Source organism: Caloenas nicobarica, chromosome 5 (assembly GCF_036013445.1).
Source record: "Caloenas nicobarica isolate bCalNic1 chromosome 5, bCalNic1.hap1, whole genome shotgun sequence".
In the NCBI taxonomy this organism is placed as follows: domain Eukaryota; kingdom Metazoa; phylum Chordata; class Aves; order Columbiformes; family Columbidae; genus Caloenas; species Caloenas nicobarica.
Window position 1 is genome coordinate 33390549 of NC_088249.1, and position 18443 is coordinate 33408991.

Consider the following 18443-nt stretch of genomic DNA (forward strand, 5'->3'; position numbering starts at 1 on the left):
ACTACACGAGTGAACACACAAAGACATTTAGGGCTAAATATTTTATTATCTATGTAGTAACACAAAGCCACTAAAAATTACAACTAGTAAAGTTCCATTGCATATGTGAGACTCAGAACACACAAGGGTAAGAACATCCTAATCTAGGCCCATCAGCCACCCTATTACATGATCCAGTTGGTGGCCCCCTGTAGTCCATGATTTAGAAATAACTTAAGTCTCGCTTATTCCTCAAATAGTTGAAAGAATCAAAGAAAAGCCAACAAGCAAGGCTTTAAAAGCAAACTGCCTGGTTTTTACCAGGTCCTGATGGCTACCAAGCCTGTGGAAAACATACTTAACAGAAACAGTATGCTTAATAGACAAGATCGTTGTACTGAGAACTTCCCACTCATGAGTGCAATGATAAGGCAACAGGAAGAAAGCCAAGGATGTTTTAACTGAACTGAATTTTGCAAGAAAGAAAACTTAGCTTTTCTAAGTCTAAGAGGCCTTTATTTCATAAGTATTGTCTTTATTTCATAAGCAGGTTCCAACTCCATCACCTAGTGTTCAATTTGAAATGAATCAGAAGTGAATCACAGATCACTAACATCACATGATCAGTGACTAAGCTACTAAGAACACGAATAATTTTTTGTAAACTTCCTTAAGTCTTCCAGTGGTTATCAAAAAGTAGCATCAAAACCAATGCAATGGCAGAAAGCATCAAGCAACTGCTAGGTGATATCATGAAGTGCAAAGCTGAAGATCCTGGGTTGCTACACTGATGTGCTATACAGAATTCTTCAAGATTTCTGCAAAGTGCTATCTTTTTCTAGTACCTTAAAGAAGATGGTGTGAGGATGGTGTTATAAATGTCTGCAAATATTATTAAAGCAGCATGTGATTTGAAAACTGAGGAAACTATTGTTCTTAAGGTCTCAAAGACCTCGATGAAACACACAGACATGTATGAAACTTGGAGGTACATGTGGGAGTCCATGCTAGGGTTTAGTGACTGCACTGAAACAGTCATAAATCAATGTCTCTGCACAACATGCGAGGTACAGTACTACAAGAGAAACTTAGAATGACTAGAAGCAATCAAAATGGAAAGAAATGTTTCATGAGTATTTCGTGAGTACATCCTGGAACTTCCCTTCACAAATAGGAAACACTCCATTCCTCTTCAGTTTAAAACTTACACAACACATAATAGTCTTCTTACTACAGGCTTACTATTGCCAAATTGAAATTTGGTACCCTGTAACAGAGGTAGGCATCTCTGTTCATTAAATTGATCACATTTGGTCAGAATCAGATTCATAAGAAGCCACCATCCTGCTCATCAGTTATGACACCATCATTGAGGGTCAGTGTCCTGGTTTTATCTGGGATAGGGTTAATTTTCTTCCCAATAGCTGGCATAGTGCTGTGGTTTGGATTTAGTATGAGAATAATGTTGATAAATCACCGATGTGTTAGTTGTTGCTAAGTAGTGCTTATACTAAGTCAAGGGCTTTTCAGCTTGCCAGGCTCTGCCAGTGAGGAGGTTCACAAAGAACCTGGGAGAGGGCACAGTCAGGACAGCTGACCCAAACTGGCCAAAGAGATATTTCATACCATGTGACACCATGCTCAGTATATAAACTGGGGGGAGTTGCCCAGAGGAAGAGGGGTCACCACAGCTCAGGAACTGGCTGGGCGTTGGTTGATGGGTGGTGAGCAATTGCACTATGAATCACCTGTTTTATATATTCTATTATTATTATTATTTTCACTTTCTGTCCTATTGAATTATCTCTATCTTAACCCATGAGGTTTACCCTTTTTCTGATTCTCTCCTCCATCCCACTGCAGGGGGAGTGAGCAAACAGCTGTGTGGGGTGTTTAGCTGCCTGCCAGGTTAAACCACAATGGTCAGCAAGCAGATTCAACTTAAACTAGGGACTTTACTTTTTGAGTTGGAAGTAGCCTTTATTTTTCGGTGACAGCTGAATGCACTGCTGATGGCAGAAATCAGAGCTAGGAGCTAATGTACTCTATTCCCCTGCTTCAATGCAGAATAAGCTTCCTCGAAGACAGTATGCTTCAGAACCGGTTTAATTTGTTGTTAAAATTCAACAGTGACAAGGATTTCAGAGCCTCTGTAGGTGACTTATTCCCACACTTGAGCATCTGCATCATTATAGAGCTCTCCTTACTGTCTAATCAAATACTTCAGGCAACTTGGGCAGCTTTAAGCCCATTGTGCCTGGCCCCCAGCAGACAGAATAAACATTCTATTTCCCTTTTTAACATATTTTCTTTATGTAAGGGTTGCTTCCATTGTCTCTTTCCTGAGCTAGGAAACATCAAATCTGTCATTTTTTTTTTTTTCCTCAGAAGCCAGGTTTTCTAGATCTCTGGCCAACTTTAATGTCCTTTTCTGAACAGCTTGCACCTTAATGAAGCAAACCTGAATATAGTACTCCACAGGAGGTCTTAGTGTTAGAGTCAGAATATTACTTTTAATGTCTTGTACATAATACCTTTATATATTTTTAAATCTATGTAAATGTACGTATATAATGTGTGTGTGTGTGTATATATATATATATATATATATATATATATATATATATATAAATAAGAATGAGCACACACATCTCTCTTATCTCCTTAGAGTTTCTGCGGTGGTATGTAAAGTCTTTTTCAGTTTCAAAATCCATCTTCACATTTAGATCCTTTTCTGCAGAAATGCTGGATACCAAGGACTCTGTTGTACTGTTTTTACAACTGATTACCCTAAGTGTAGAACTTCATAGCTGTCCTTAGTGAATTTTTCTTTATTTCAGATAATTATTTTAAGTACTTAATATCTTTCAGAAATAACATAAATTAATTACAATGTCCTTATAAAGATGACATACTAATTAGGTAAAAGAATGATTGCTTTAATCTTAGGTGCAGAAGAAAGCAGGTGGAGTCCTGAGCTCTCCAGCTTACATTTACATCTATACAGGATGCTGATGTTCCCCCTCATGCAACAAGAATGCTATAACTATTAGCAGAGAGCGTGAAAATACTCAGGGAATTGCACTAAAGTGACGCTTTTTTTTTTTAATTGGCTTATTGTCCATACATGCTCGTAACTATTGAGTCATACATAAATTTATTTACACAAGTAATTTGTCTAAGGAGGAAAAACCTCCAAACTTAAAATGAGAAGAAATCAGTATTTTTCAGGGAGGAAAGAATCACACTACTTTGTGATCCTGCACCAAAAGAACCCTAAACAAGCCAAGTAAACACAGATGTTGGAAGAAACCCTATAAACTTGACATTTCTCTAAGTCTACATCCCCCATCAAACTCCCTACAGAATGGGGTGGGGGGAACCCACTGCTGTTCCTCCAAGTACTCATTAACAATGCAGATATATCCAAGACACAAGTGAATCTAATATGCATCCAAAAAGGATAATAAGATTATTCTGTGTGAGGGTAGGGAGCATTAGGGGAGAAAAAACCTCAAGGGAAAGCCATTACCCTCTCTCAGAAACAGCTTTTGGAAAGCTACATCTTGCAGAAAGAGCTCTGGGTGGGTAACTCTTTGAGACAAAAACAAGAAGATAAAAGCTCTTGTCAAGAGGAAATGGGATGATTTTGAGAAATTAAAGTGTACTTCGAGAGAAACCAAATGAAGTGTGGGTGGAAAGCATTCCATTAGTCTTGAAAATTCAGATCAAGTACACAGAACAAGATAAAAAACTTAAGACCCCCTCCCCATTGTTCTACAGCATGTTTAAAATATTGATTTCAGCAAATTTAGATGGGAACTTTTTAATCAAATAGTTGTGGGTTTTTTTTTTTCTTCAAGTTCTACAAAACATAACTTGAACATTCAAGGTTTTATCAAAGCTGTAAATCGTGATACTGGAGGCACATGCAGCTTTCGAGCTGCAGGCAACTTTTTAATAATTCAAGTGTAATGCCTGGCAACACAGCTGTGCTGGCATAAGCACTGATGGATAAAACAAACGAGACTCCCAGAACAGAGTCAGAAACTTCCGAGGCCTGTATTTCTATCTGACCACTGAACCCAGCTGCTTGCTTAGCACTTACTCATCCCACAACTGCAGTGTTTTACTATAAGCTTCTCTCTAACTGTGTGACTGACCCTGGGGCAGCCAGTCATCAGATCCGAGGAAGCACGAAGTCAGCCTCATCCCAAGTTTCAAACTGTAATGGACCAGCAGACATGAAAGCTGCTTTCCTCTCGGGGACTTTAAGATGTTGCAGATTGCTTAGATCCCAGTTTCCAGCCTTAATTTTCATTACTGGCACATACTCCAACTCTACTCCTGCTCTAATATTTCTGACTTACTGTTTCGGGTTTCCCTCTTTTACATACCTCAGCTTCCTAGTTGTTGCTCTAACTTCTGGATATATTTCTGGAATTAGTGTTTACACACTCTCTGGCAAGCTAGCTTCTAACCCAGCAGTTGGGGCATGCCTTCTCACACTGCCCCACCAGCAAGTAGGCTGAGGGTGGGCAAGAAGCTGGGAGGAGACATAACCAGGACAGCTGACCCCAGCTGACCAAAGGGACACTCCATACCTTATCATGTCCTGCTCACCAGGAAAAACTGCGTGGAAATTTGCTAGGGCTGCCGTTGTCAGGGACTGGCTGGGCATCAGTCAGCTGGCGATGAGCAATTAGGGGTTTTCACATCGTATGTTTTTCTTGGTTTCGTTTGGGTTTTTTGATTTTTTAAAATTTTGCCTTTGTTGTTTGGTTTGTTTGGTTGGTTTTGTGTGTGTTTTTGTTGGTTTTTGCTTGTTAGTTTGGGTTTTACTTATAAAACTGTCGTTATCTCAACCCATGAGTTTTCTCACTTTTTGCCTTCTGACTTTAGCCTCACCCCACTGAGGGGGGGCTAAGTGAGCAGCTGTATGGTGCTTGGCTGATGGCCGGGGTTAAACCACAATGGTTCATCCTTAGACTGAAACATCTATTGTTCACCACGGACCAAACAACCCAAAGTTTCAAAAACCCCCACAGCTTCAATCCAAACTTAAAACATACCTAATCATCAGGTAGCATTATCAAATATCTGCAGACAGAAGAAGCTCCCCAGTTGCCGATTCAAGCTAGCTGCAGTATGCCAAATTTTCAGAGAAACATTCCCACATGTGCTCAAGTGTGAGCTTTATTGGCCCCATTGTATCAGTTGGTCTAGCAGAGAGCAAAAGTCTCAAGCCTCCTAAGTACTATTGCAGGGCACTTCTTAATATTACTAATAAAGGTATCTGGTAAATTTCTATGTTATTCAACCTAAATAAATACTTTTTTTTTTTTTTTAAACGTATACATTTAAGAGAGTAACACTGTATACTGGAGATCAACATTAAACACAACTGGTTCTCCTGGAGGAAGGGAGAAGACAATCTCACCCAGACCCAAAGTGAGTATTTTAAAGGTTTTTCCAAATTTTTTTCCATATTTTTCCAAAGACATGTAAACGTTAAAATATAAAATAAACTCTTGACATCTCACACTATTGCACTCTGCCAGAGGAGTTACGTATGTCAAAAGAAAGATATTATGACATTTCTCTAAATGATCTTAAATCACAATATAGGTGGCAGGAGGCACTCAATTTTTCTTGATGTGACCTCTTTATACGTTTGAGCATTAAAACTGCAGTGTTTGGGGATTCCTAAAGTCATCTGCAATCCAAGTAAAACCTTAATAGCTCCCGACAGGTACTTTCTTCTCTGCCTTTTGCCAGCTGTTGCACTTGCACCTTCTTACCTCAATAAGGGGGGAAAAGAGTGGTATCATGTTTGGAAAGTTATCTTAGCTTTTCATCTCCAGCCTGTCCTGCATAACGGAAAGATCCACAGAACTATGTAACAGTCTAAGGGAAGCCCCTTCTTTTTCAGATTTTTTAAAAAGCAATGCAAACGTATCTCTTCACACTTGGCAACACACAGCAAAATACTGAGAAACTTCATGCTAAAACACACACAAACCAAACCAAATAACACAGAAAGTAAAATGCACAGGGAAACCTAAAGAACAACTGATGTATTTCTTGCTTCAACTTCATACATAGATTGAGGAGAACAAAGAATTAAATTCATACACCATTCTCAGGAAAATTAATCGTTTTATACTGCTATCTAAGCTTTTTTGCTTTGCTAAATAAAAGTTACATTTTTTTTTCCTGAAGTTATATTTAGAGGTACGAAGACAAAATTTTCTTACATGTGCCTATGGTAAATATAAGTAAGTGGGAGACTGCTTTATAAAGCAAAAAGCTTAAGTTTTCATCATTTTCTTTTAGTACTTATTTATTGACTTTAGAAAATTATGTTGAAAAGACTGAAGTCAAGTTAGCTAAATAGAACTTTAAAATATAGATAAAGATATCTAAAGTTTCTTCTCTTTGGGAATTTTTTTTTCCACAGACATCAGGCTAAAAAAGAAACCTATTTTCATTTTGGTACAATCACAATTAACTTTAATAGTTAGCTAAACAGCACTTAGTATTCTGCAGAGCAGTAACTACTTTTCTGTTCCCACAATGTCATGCATTCTACAGAGCAGTAATGACTCTTCTGTTCCCACAATGTCGTTAATTGATCATTAGCATAGTTTCTGTTGCCAAGCAATACTAAAGTTTCTGCACTGTATTTGACCAAATTGCACCCAGATTACTTAACACACAATGATCAACAACATTTTGATATGGAACACCACCATGAACAAAGGTTAACTACTTTTGAGGGTACTGGAGACCCCAACACTCAGCCTAGGCTTTGAGGGTGAAGGGGTGGAACCCTGCAATTTTGGGGAGCATGAGATAAAAACAAATGACTGCTTCGGGAAACTTAACAGAAAAAAGTAAATGAGCAAAGTTGCCTTCTGTGGGTGTGAATATGCCTTGAAAGATGTAACTGCTTTTGAGTCAGAATTCCATGATAGAATTGGATATATGGTAAATTGGGTAAAAGGATAAACTCGGTACTTGAACTGTGATTGTTTTACTAGTTATTGTATGTTTTAACTAGTCTGGAAGAACACACTTAAGCATAGAGTGCTTTTTTCTAGATAATCAAAAGGGGAAACACTGGATAAAATTCAGATTTTCTGTAGTTCAGAGGAGAAGATGGCTCCTGTTATCCTAATGATTTCATTGATTGTAAAATGGATGCAATAATTTCCTGGCTCTCAAAGAACTCGTAAGACTCAATATATTTTTGCATGATATTGGTACAAAAGTGAGCTATAAAAATATTATCAGTTCACAGAACTAGACAGCTCTTCTAATGTAGCTGGTTTTTATTCTAGAAAACGTTTACTGTTATTAACTTGTACAATCTTTGGCAGCTAGCACCTAAGAGGCAACCAGCACCAGCACCTTTGCCAGATTTCTGTCAAAACAATTCCATAGCATCTTTCATGCAGATTAATCTGGAAGTGGTTTCCAGCATTTCTAAGGTTTGTTTACAAACATCTCGCTTCGTCACACATTGAGGCAACAAGCTAGTTTAGCACTGATCAGACAGTGCAGAACAATTTACATCACAACCTACTCTTAGACCTGGCTATCTAAGAGTTTTACAACCATTAGAAGTAGCAAATTGCACTAGGTTCACATAAATTCTATTAAGAACATTACTAATATTTGAGGTTATGATTTTTAACTTCTTTGAAACGTAGTGGCCATGGGTTTAATTTTTTTTTTAATTGAAGATTGACATAGTGGTATAAACAACTAACTCCATAGCAAACAGTTTATCGTGGCTGAGCTTCCACATAGAATTATGCTACATGCTTTGGGAAACATTTTGATCGCTTTCCTAAAGCCCTTTACTTACACCCCTCTTAAGAAAGCAGACACAGGGACACTGCATGGTGACATGCATTTAAAGATGATGTTTCATGATTTCTTTTTTCCACTGAGCACACTCATGTAGCAGTAACTGAAGTGCCTGAATTGCCAGATAAGTATAGGTCTTCTGTGTGCTACAGTAAACATGCTTATAGTACTCAAATGTAAGAGGTGAATGAGTAAGAGGTCACACTCGAAAGTTAAGAACAGAAGTACCTTCATAATATTAAATTGTTGAGATCTTAGGGATTTCTCAGCTCTTAAATGTCCCTCAAACATTTTCAGGAAGCCACAAGTGTTTGTATAAATTGTGACTTTCAAGTGCACTCTTGGAATCATTTGTTTGGTAGTTCTAGGTAATGTTTATGAACTTTACTGCAGACAAAGCAAGGAGATAGTAAATAGACAGTACGCCGAAGATGCATTTTTTTCCCAAATGGAACAATTTTTAAACACTTGCAAAAACAATTTAAACAAATGTTTTGCGTGGGCAAGGAAAAGGCCTTCAGACTCTACATGGTCTAACCTTGAATGCCTGTTAAAATAGTTCATCGAATCTTTGAAAGGTGTATTGCTTTAAAAAAATAAGCACACAAACTGTACTACAGATTAGGAAAAAAAGTACATTTATAAGATAAAGACAGACACTTACAGTCAAAGGAAACAAAGAGGGACCTCTTACCATGCACAAATATATAGTGAAGATACAAACGGAAAAAATATCTGCTAGAATAGAAACTGACTTGCTAATACATCGTCAGAACATCAAGCTCAAAGTAGCATGAGGATAGCCTAGGGTGAAAAGTGTTATGAACAATTATTATTTCATTTCTATAATTAGCAGATCTACAGAAAACAAATTAAGATATCTAGTGAGCTGAACATTGCTAATATATTTTTCCTCTCTGTAACACTTTCTGGACTAAATTTGTGTTAACATGCATTTATGCAGTCTTACAAAGGTTAATATAAGAAGAACTAGCAAAAAGCAGGGCTGTGTGGCTGTGTTACTAAGCGTATGCTTCCTGTGTTCTACTGAACTGTCAGCATTAAGTAGTTAATATGGCTGTGGACCAGCAAACTAGACTCTGCTCTGTTGGTTTCAACAGCAAAGCTGAGAGGGTATCTTTACAACTGGCAACAGAGTAGGAGACAAAGCCATACTGACTTTCAGAGAACTGTCTGCCAGTCAAAAATACATTATTTTCCAGGCATTTTGTATACTAAAAACATGAATGCAGAGGGTTAAAATCACTGTTCTACTTACAATTCCACTCCGGAATCACCTGGAGTGATGAACATCTACCTTTAATTTTCTCTTTATGGCATTTCTGTTCAAAATTAAAAATTGAGAGGTTTCACTGAATCTAACCTTTCTACAGCCTCTATATTTTCTAGTATTTTTAATCATTTAACTCTACCTCCTGCTCTTCCTCTCTATGCACTCTCCTCCCTTCTTTGATTTCTCTTTTTCTCCACTTCCCTATTATGACTTTTCTTTCTCTCCACACAATCACTTTTTCATCTTTAAAAGCTATTATCTGCTCCATTTATATGCTACAGTTCGTCTTCTTTTCTAAGGCAGTCACGTGATGCATTACTTGCGCTCTACAGCTCTTCTTGTCAATCCAGATTATAGCAGCAACAGCATCCAATAGCTACTTACAACGTTGAGAGGTCTTCCAAGTCATGTAGAACGTGTTTTGAATCACTGTCTTATATAACCAAATCTCTTCTCTTTAAACTGATGAGAGTGTTTTCAAGTCTCTCTGAATCTTCTCCTAATCTCAGGACCAATATTTATTTCTAAAACACTTCCTGCCTTCGGTCTCTCATCACACTGTTTTTCCTGAACTCTTGCTCCAGCTTACATCCTGGCTTTTCTGCCGCCTTTACTTTGGGCAATTATCATAATTTGCTGGATGATTCATCTTACCCATCCTGATGCAACCTTTCATGGGACTTGAAGAAACCTCTACTTTCAGCATCTGCTTCTCGTCATGCTACTGAATAAACACTGGTGTAACGCTGATCTCTCACATATAGTGATCATTTACATGACTTCACACTACCTCATATGACCCTCACTGCTTCTGTCGCTAAAGCATGTGCCTGTCATTCATCAGTTCAAGCTAAAGAAGACCAAATTTGAGAGGTGAAGAGCACACACACTAATCATCCCAAAGTAGATGTTTCAGTTAATTACACTGAATAAGCTTTTGGTCTTTTCTAAGAAAAAAAAAAGTGCCTCCAAATTCATTACTTTTGGAATTAGCAGATGCGACACCACCATTGTAATTCATAGTATTCTGTCTACATTCTAGCGTCATCTTCTACCCAGCATTGCTGTAGACCCACAGACCACATCACTAACTGCATGATCCAATCTTTGTTTCTCACACCCCTAGTGCAGGTTTTGGATTAACTTGGCTCTCTGGACAAAAGTTGTCTTTCTACAAAACATTCTGGAATCCATTTACAACACCGTGGCAAAGCTTAGCCTTCTCACTCTTAGCTTCAACTTAGCATATCCCCCTTGCTCATTTTTCCTCTTAACCATACTGTAAGATAAATAACTATACTTGTATTCTTCACAGCTGTGAATGTGTATTAACTCTTAATACTTTCTCAGTTAGACCTTCTAGTTATATCCTCTACATGTATAGCAAAAGGCTGACAGCTTCCCCTTACACACCATTGTTGACAGCAGATTCTCTAACACATTGTTTGCTTTTTCCAAACTTGTATAATTGAGTCCAGGAAAAAACTCAGCTGCATACCTTAAACACAAACTGTATTTGTAATTGTACACGTAATATTAGCAAGTGCAGTATAATATTAACATGATGCAGTATATATTCTGAAATGTGATGCATCATTATCTATCTAGTGCCTGTTGTTTTCCTTAACTCTAGACAGCAAATGAATCAAGGGCTTTTTCCAGAAAGTAAACTTAAAATATACAAACGAAAGCTGTGCTTATGTCTTGGTGGTTTCTGTGTTTTTAGTTTTGAAATAAAATTTGCTCAGATCACAATAATGTATTTCTAAACTAATATACAAAATACTATAGGTCAGCATATCTAAGACTGAAGATATAATGTCATTCTGAATAGGATTATTAGAGTACAGGGTAACAGCTTTACTTTAGTATTATGCTTAGGAAGAAACTTGTTCAATCACTCAGTTCCCTTATAACTATTCAGCAACTGTGCTTTTTTCCCACCATTTTTCTCCCTACTCCCACCCCTCCTCAGCTTCCCAGATCCCAGTTTTTTCTGTCTCTTCCTTTCGGCACAATGGTGTGAATGAACCTTGCACAGTGTTTTTGTTGGTAGCTACAAGAACCTTCTTTAAGGAACTTCATTAAGTAGGTCATCTATAGTTGTAACGGTTGCACTTCACAATTTAAACACCCTACTGGGAAATTCCAATATAGCTTAAAGTACACGCATAATGTCACACAAAATGTACAAATACAGACACTGCTATGAATTGCCCAATGAAGCGTCTAAACTGCAACACACTCTGTAACTCTAGCAGTCCTTAGTGAATTTAAGATTGTGTTTGCAGATGAACTACAATTCACTTTGCTGGACCTGCATACCATTTGTCAGGGTTCAAGAAAACCCTATTTAGTGGACTGTGGTAAATTTTCTGAACAAAGTATGAAATCCTTTAGAAAGATTCACATACATATATAGCTGAACTGGACAGGAACACTTGCTTTTCTTTGTCACTTCAGTCCTTATAATATATAGATGCTCAGGAATCTGAGAACACATAGGCATGTGCATGCTGATATACACAGAGTATTAAAGTATTAAAACAATTAAGACAGCAATAATCTGCCATTCGGGGTTTCCCCTGCACTACCTGAAATCAATCACCGTAATAATTTTACTGGATTTTTTATAATGTTACATTTCTAATACCTTTTTTTTCATAAAAATGTGGACACATTAAAACTGGTCAGGTAGTCACAATATCAAAACTGTATGAAGGTCTTACACATGCTTTAGATGTCTTATCTCACTCCCAGTGAAACGAAGCTTACAAAAATATTTGTTTAGAAATTAGGAGTTTATAGCAGTTCAGTGGATATGTTCTTTACAATAATTAAACTGAGAAGAAGCCAAAATGAAACGAAATGTTACTGACAATTACGTTTTTCATCAGCTTCTCACAGACATGCATTTCTCTGCACATGCTGATTAGAAGGCTTTAAAGTTAAAAAACCAGAGCATTTCTAATGAATGTGAAAGATTAGTCACTGTTTATACAGTATTTATGTGCTGTATCACTAGATCAGCACTATGTGTTACTATTTAACTATATAGATAAATTATTTCAGAGCTTAGTGGGTGTTCAAGTACATTTATTTTCTAAGGACTACCCTGCAACTAAGACTTTGCCACATGGTTTAGGAATAGCTCATAGCACTGAAGGACACAACACTAATGAACAGATGCACTACTTACAAGAAAATTATTCAGAATCATTTTGAGTGCCTTCAGTAAAAACATGTTTTCATAATATAAAAAGAAATACATTTACTAATAAAAAAGTTGGAAAAGGAAACTAGGGATACAGGGCTCACGCAACAGTCATGCTTGGCCACATATTTCAATTCTTATTGTAAAAAGACAAATGGATAACCGATAGGCTCAAAAAGGCATACAGTTGTGATTTTTGTTTGGATTCATTCATTTTTTTAAAGAAGCAACTTTAAATCTGTACTGAAAATCCAAGAGGCAATCCAATGTTATTTCACGTAGTTTAAAAATAGCCCTGCTCACTTCAAAATGTTTAATATAAATACATTGTTCACAAACATTATGAGAATATTGCTGCAATATGCAAAATATACTGATTACTTGTTAAAGTTTACAAATCAGTATTTGAAGGAACAACAAAAAGCACACACAGATGACTGGAGTTTGTCTTATTCTCTCAAGAAAGAGCAGCAGTCACATTAATCTCTTATCACATATTACACACATTTGCATAAACTGATCCACAAACCTATAAAAACACGTGGACACCTACAGTGTAGAAAATTCTTTCTACTCCACTAATAAATCAATGTAATTCACTAGTAAGGGATCTAAATGTAGCCAGGACAGAAACAAAAAAAACCCTCCAGACACTCACCAAAAGACTGAATGCAGGTTTCAAGAAGATCTTCCAAAGTGGCCCCTTTGGCTAAGTGTCCCAATGGTACCATTGTGACCTGGGTGAGATTTGAAAGGCTGGGACAATGACTGATCTGCTTCAGCTCAAGCGCTGGTTCAGGGGCAGTGCTGCATGGTTGGGCAGGTTGCCTAAAAGAAAGCACAACAGTGAAGTAAATACAAGAACATCCATTGGTAAATTTTACACTGCACGGGAAAAGAGGAGAGATTTAAAGGACAATTAACTCCCTGTAGCTAAGGTGCTGAAAGACGTAACCCTCCCACTTAATACGCACACCAAAGAGACTGTTCAATAAATGACTTTTTTTTTTTTTTTTTTTTTTTGGCTAAATGTGGATTGTAGAGCACACTGTTATAGAGCTCCTTGAATGATCTGTCAAGATTACCAAAAGTCTTGTTTCTTTGTTGGGGGGTTATGTTTACATTACAATTTCAGCACAAGCATATAAACTCCTCAAACTATATAACAAGAATATTGTTATGCAGTAATCTACCACCACATATTTCTGTGCCCACCCATAGTAAAGGAGAAAAAAATATAACTATAATCAAATATTACACACATTGGAAAAGGCCAGACTAGTTTTATTAATTTCACTTGGAAGATCACTATTAAGTAAACAAAATATCAGTGCAACTTCACAGTGGAGTATTTCACAATTAAAAAACAAAACAAAACAAGATTAATTTGCATCCATTCTATGCTACTATATCCTACTAAGTTGCTTTAAAATTGCATACATGACTAAATTAATGTCTTTAATAACAAAGGTAAAAGAGACCGAAATAAAGCACATACCTAGTTTTAGGCTTGTATTTTCATCATATAATAGCTTAGATTTAAAGAATGTGTATGTTTACAGATAATATTAAAGGCCATTCGCTGTTTGCATACAAGTTCATAATTCTGTATGAAATAGTAAATAGGCACATTGTTATATCAATGAAAAGTGCTGAAATGTTTTTGCCTGCAAATAAGAGTCAAAATCTGACTGGAGAGTGTAACCACACAGTTCACAACACAGCAACAAACACTGCTGTTTCAATGAAACTTGAGTTTATTTCAGGAACAATTTACACTCCACAGACTTCCTAAAGAAGTGACTCCAGCATCTTCGAGACGCTATCTTAAGCTTTCATACAACTTTTCTTGGAACACTATGCAAGAGTCTATTAATAAATTTACAGTCCTGGGAAGAAAAGGCATAGAAATGTATCCAGTGTGCATATTATACATATATAGGTGTGGTAAAGACACAAACATCTCTGTAGAGATGTTCCTGGACAAAGCTGGAATTACACATGCCTTATGAAGACAGACTGGATCCTACCTCATCCCAGCGAATTTTAAGCCTCATCTTACATTTCCGTCTCATTTGAACGCTGGGAAAGCCACAAAACTGCACATGGTGTCACTTACAAGCCAACACTGGCCTCAGGCCTCCATAGTTCCAAAGTCAGGAAAATACAAGCCTGACCGTGCAGAGGTAGCGACCATCACTCAGCTCCTGCGTAGCGAAGCTGACAGTGGCTATGCAAAGAATGTTCCCTTCCCCCTTTCTCTAAATTTCCCTCTTAACTTTGTGATCCGACTTCCTGTTCTCATATAAAAGAGCAAGGGCTGGATCAGTTTTCAAGGTTTTCTTTTTCCAGGCTTCAACCCCTCTCCTAACTTCATTCCAGCGCCTCCTCGACACAGGGCAGATCCTAGCAATGCAGTAGTAATGAAGTAGGAGTTACGCAGGAGATATTCTAGGTCTGGGCAGCAGAGCATAGAAACACTACGGTGTCCACACCCCCAAAAGTTTACAATAACACTGTGGCCGACTTGGCAACACTGGGTAGGCAAAAGTCGGCCGGTGACACATCGGAAACTAACCATTCATTAGAACAGATCCCCTTGCAGCAATTACTTGACATGAAAGATAGATTAAAGCTGTGCTGGGGGGCAGCGAAGGGGGGAGGGGTGTTCCTGCATTAGCCCTGCACGCTGTATGGCGGAGAGGAAGAAAGCACACACAAACAACCATCAGCCCGTGAACTGACAGTCGGGGCAGGCGGCGATTTCCCGGCGAGCAGGAGGCAGCCTGGCTACCCCGTCCCGGCCCCTCGCTGGGCGCCCCCCGGCAGACCCTCGGCGGTGCCGCAGGTAACCGGAGCCCGGGCGAGGGCCGAGCCGCCCCTCCCGCTCAGCCGTCACCCTTGGACCGTAACGTGAGGTTCTTTCCAGCCGGTGCTGACCGACTTTCCCGGCGCACACTTGCAATCAAAAAGGTGACAAAAAATCCTCCGTCCCCCACTCCCTCCTGCGCTTCTCTTCCCCTCTCCTTCCCAGCCGGCCCCCGCGGAGCCCCAGCCACCCGGACGATCGTCGCCGCACCCCACGGAAGCCCACGCCAGCCCCGCCGCGGGGCCAGCACAGCGGCAGCACATCGCACCCGTCCCCACCGCTCCGGGGGGCACCTCACGCCCCCAGGCGCGGCGCCGCGTTGTCCCGAAAGCCGCCGCCGCCGCCGCCCGCAGCCTGCCCCGCGGCGAGCCACCGTCCCACCGCCGCCGCGGGAGAATAAAACAGCAACGGGGAACTCACTGGTTTTCTCTCCTCTTCCCTAAGGTTCCCATGTCGGCGCCAGCCGCGGCTCCGCCGCTCGGCTCTGCCAGCAGCGCGGGGAGCGGGGCTACGCGGGGCGGAGGCGGCCGGGGAGAGCAGCGCAGCCCCGCGCATCGCCTCCTCCCGCTCCCCCTCTCGCCTCGGAAGGAGTCTGAAACCAGCTCAAGTGGGGCAGCGGCGGCAGCCGCCACCCTTGACGAGCGCAGGCGAAGATCTTATCGGCAGGAGGAAGTACTGAGCTACTGGGCTGCTCTTCTCTGAAGCCACCGGATTTACCAGGTACCGAAACGCGCTCTCCTGCTCACACCGCCTGGCTCAAAAGCGGCCGCAACTTTTTCCAGGGCACAACTTCGGCAGGGCAGGCTTTCTCCTCTGGGGGAGCCCACTCCCCAGGGCGGGCTGAGACTCCGGGGCTCACGCGTGCCTCACAGCAGCCGGCACGCTGCCGGAGCGCGGCCCCGCTGACCGAGCACAGCCGCTGCCGGGGCACCTGGCAAGGCTGTGCCGGGGCGGGACAAGAGCAGCCAAGCTTTTGGGCAAACCCCGGCCGCAGCGCGGCCGCAGCCACGCTCGGGGGTAACAGCGCCGGACGCTGCCGGGCCCCTCTGGCCCCCCCGGGACTACGTGACTGCGGGTGGGGGGGACCCACGCGCGCCCTGGACACGCGCGCGCTGATTGGCTGGCTCGCCAATGGCCGACGAAGTGGGGGGGCGAGGTGGTTTGGGGTGTCGGGGGGGGCCACTCCGCGCAGCCACCTGCGGCCACAGACGGAGTTGTGGGGCGAGCGCTCGCGGTGGCGAGTCGGTCCGCAGGCAGCGGTCGGCACGGGCCCCCTCCGCACCCAGAGCCGGGGCCTCCGGAGAGGCCTGACTAACGGGAAGGTGCACCCCCCGTGGTACACGCAGGTGGAGGTAAGTGTCTGCACGATGCTGGGGTGGGGGCACAAAACAGCCACATTGACGATTATTATTTTAAAGCTTCTGTGCTTATTAGGTACCTCATGCTGTCCGGGAGCAAGAAATGACGACCCCCAGTAGTTTCCATGGGCCTGGTATCATAATTACAAGTTTCTGAGAGGTCTTCCAACTCAACCTTGACAACTCCACTTCTGAGAAGAAATGACCAGGCAGAAAATCTGAAAGGGCAAAGTCACTCCTTATCCTGTAACTTACAGTTTGACAAAGTCATCTTTTGTTGAGAAATATGCCCAACAGAGCAGTACAAAAGTATTGGGTCACAGAGCACTCGGCTGCTGCATTGTCAACAGCTTATTTTGAGAGGTTATGTTCCTAACAATTACTTAGTCATCATAATGCTATTGTGCCTCACACCAAGATCCAGACAGTTTTCATAAACTGTTTCCTCAATTTTGAGACTAACTGGTAAGGTTCAGGTATTCAAAGAATTCTCTGCCAACAAGAAGGGAACATTTCTTTTTAGGTCTCCAAAATGATCAGTTTTGCAAAGGACACAATTCATTGGCATCTTCTCAGAGGCAGTGGTAACTACCATTATCACAACAGGAGCTGTGCAAACCTGACTTTTGCTTTGCTGAAGACTTCCAAGTAAAAGGAAAAACCCTATATACTCCTGGAAATTACATCGGTGACTCAGTAGGTGACATTCTTCTGAGTAAGTTTTAAGCCCATTCCTAGCATAGAGTTTGAAGGTCACTGTGGTTTAAGAAACACAAATACATTAATATATATTCAAGACCACATGTCACGTGGTATGTGATATTATCTGTAGCAATTATGTTGTTAAACCAATCTCCTGGCTGAATTCTACTTCAGAGAAATACATTCCAGCTATCTTTATTTTTTCTTTAACAAATTTTCCTTGAGTTCATGTGCATGCATGAGCACACAAATAAATGGAGGTTTGACTGAAAAAATACCATCTAGCTTTGTGGTCAGAAGGTAATCCAGATGCAAATCTCACAGACCAGAAAATTGCTGTTTGGAAAGACAAGATTTTTCTTCTGTTCTCAGAGCTTAAATCAGTAGATGATTACTCTAAAGTATAACTATGATACTAAAGAGCCATGCTAACAAAGTTGCAAGATGATTATTGGCTAGGATGGGCTGTATTGCTCCTGAGGGAACATGACTATCCAGGTTGTTTTGTACTGTTGCACTCTGATTCCTGGAAGATCTTACAAAAATAGTAACTTAGAAATTGGATTTTACCTTTGGAACCAAGAGGAGGGACCAACTTACTGCTTCAGCACAAGCTGTTGTACTTCAAGATACACCTTTCTCCCTCCAAGTCAGTGTGAGTCCACAAGCCTATCTAGGCCTTGGAGTGAAAATAGTTTTCTTAAGCTGTTTTTTTGTATCTACTCTAAGCTCATCTAATTTGGCATCTTTCCTGGGTTCCTGCTTTTTACAATGAGCCAACTACTGGAGCTTATACAGCCACACAGTAAGTTGCATACAAAAATTAATCAAGGGAAAAAACCCAGCCCAACTAAAATGATACATCTTCTGCCATACAGTGTTTAATTCATTTCACCACCCACCCATATTAGGTCAACTACTGCCACAACCAAACAATGGTGAGAGAGCAAGACCACACATTTTTCCAGTAGCTTTCACCTAGACCTGTTTTACATAGATCATTGTAAAAACATACCCTGATTTCAAAAACTTTTTGGTGTCCTTGGGGGACCATGAATGAGAAGGTTTTCTGGTGCTGACAGAGCATCTGCTAGGTGGTGGGGCCAGTAGACAACATTAGAAAAGCAAGCCAGGCAGCCTAGTGTAGAATCA

At 40.5% G+C, this 18443-nt stretch overlaps 1 protein-coding gene across 1 annotated transcript in view; it reads right to left on the reverse strand.

Annotated features, from left to right (window-relative positions):
- The window catches only part of RASGRP1 (RAS guanyl releasing protein 1), a 43763-nt gene extending 27959 nt beyond the window's left edge, over positions 1–15804 (reverse strand). The window contains exons 1-2 of the mRNA XM_065635912.1: positions 15652–15804; positions 13021–13190 (exon numbers count right to left, since the gene is read on the reverse strand). Coding sequence (XP_065491984.1) covers positions 13021–13190; positions 15652–15683 — 202 coding nt within the window. The 5' untranslated portion in view covers positions 15684–15804. The remainder of the gene's footprint in view (positions 1–13020; positions 13191–15651) is intronic.
- Positions 15805–18443: the final 2639 nt, after the last annotated feature.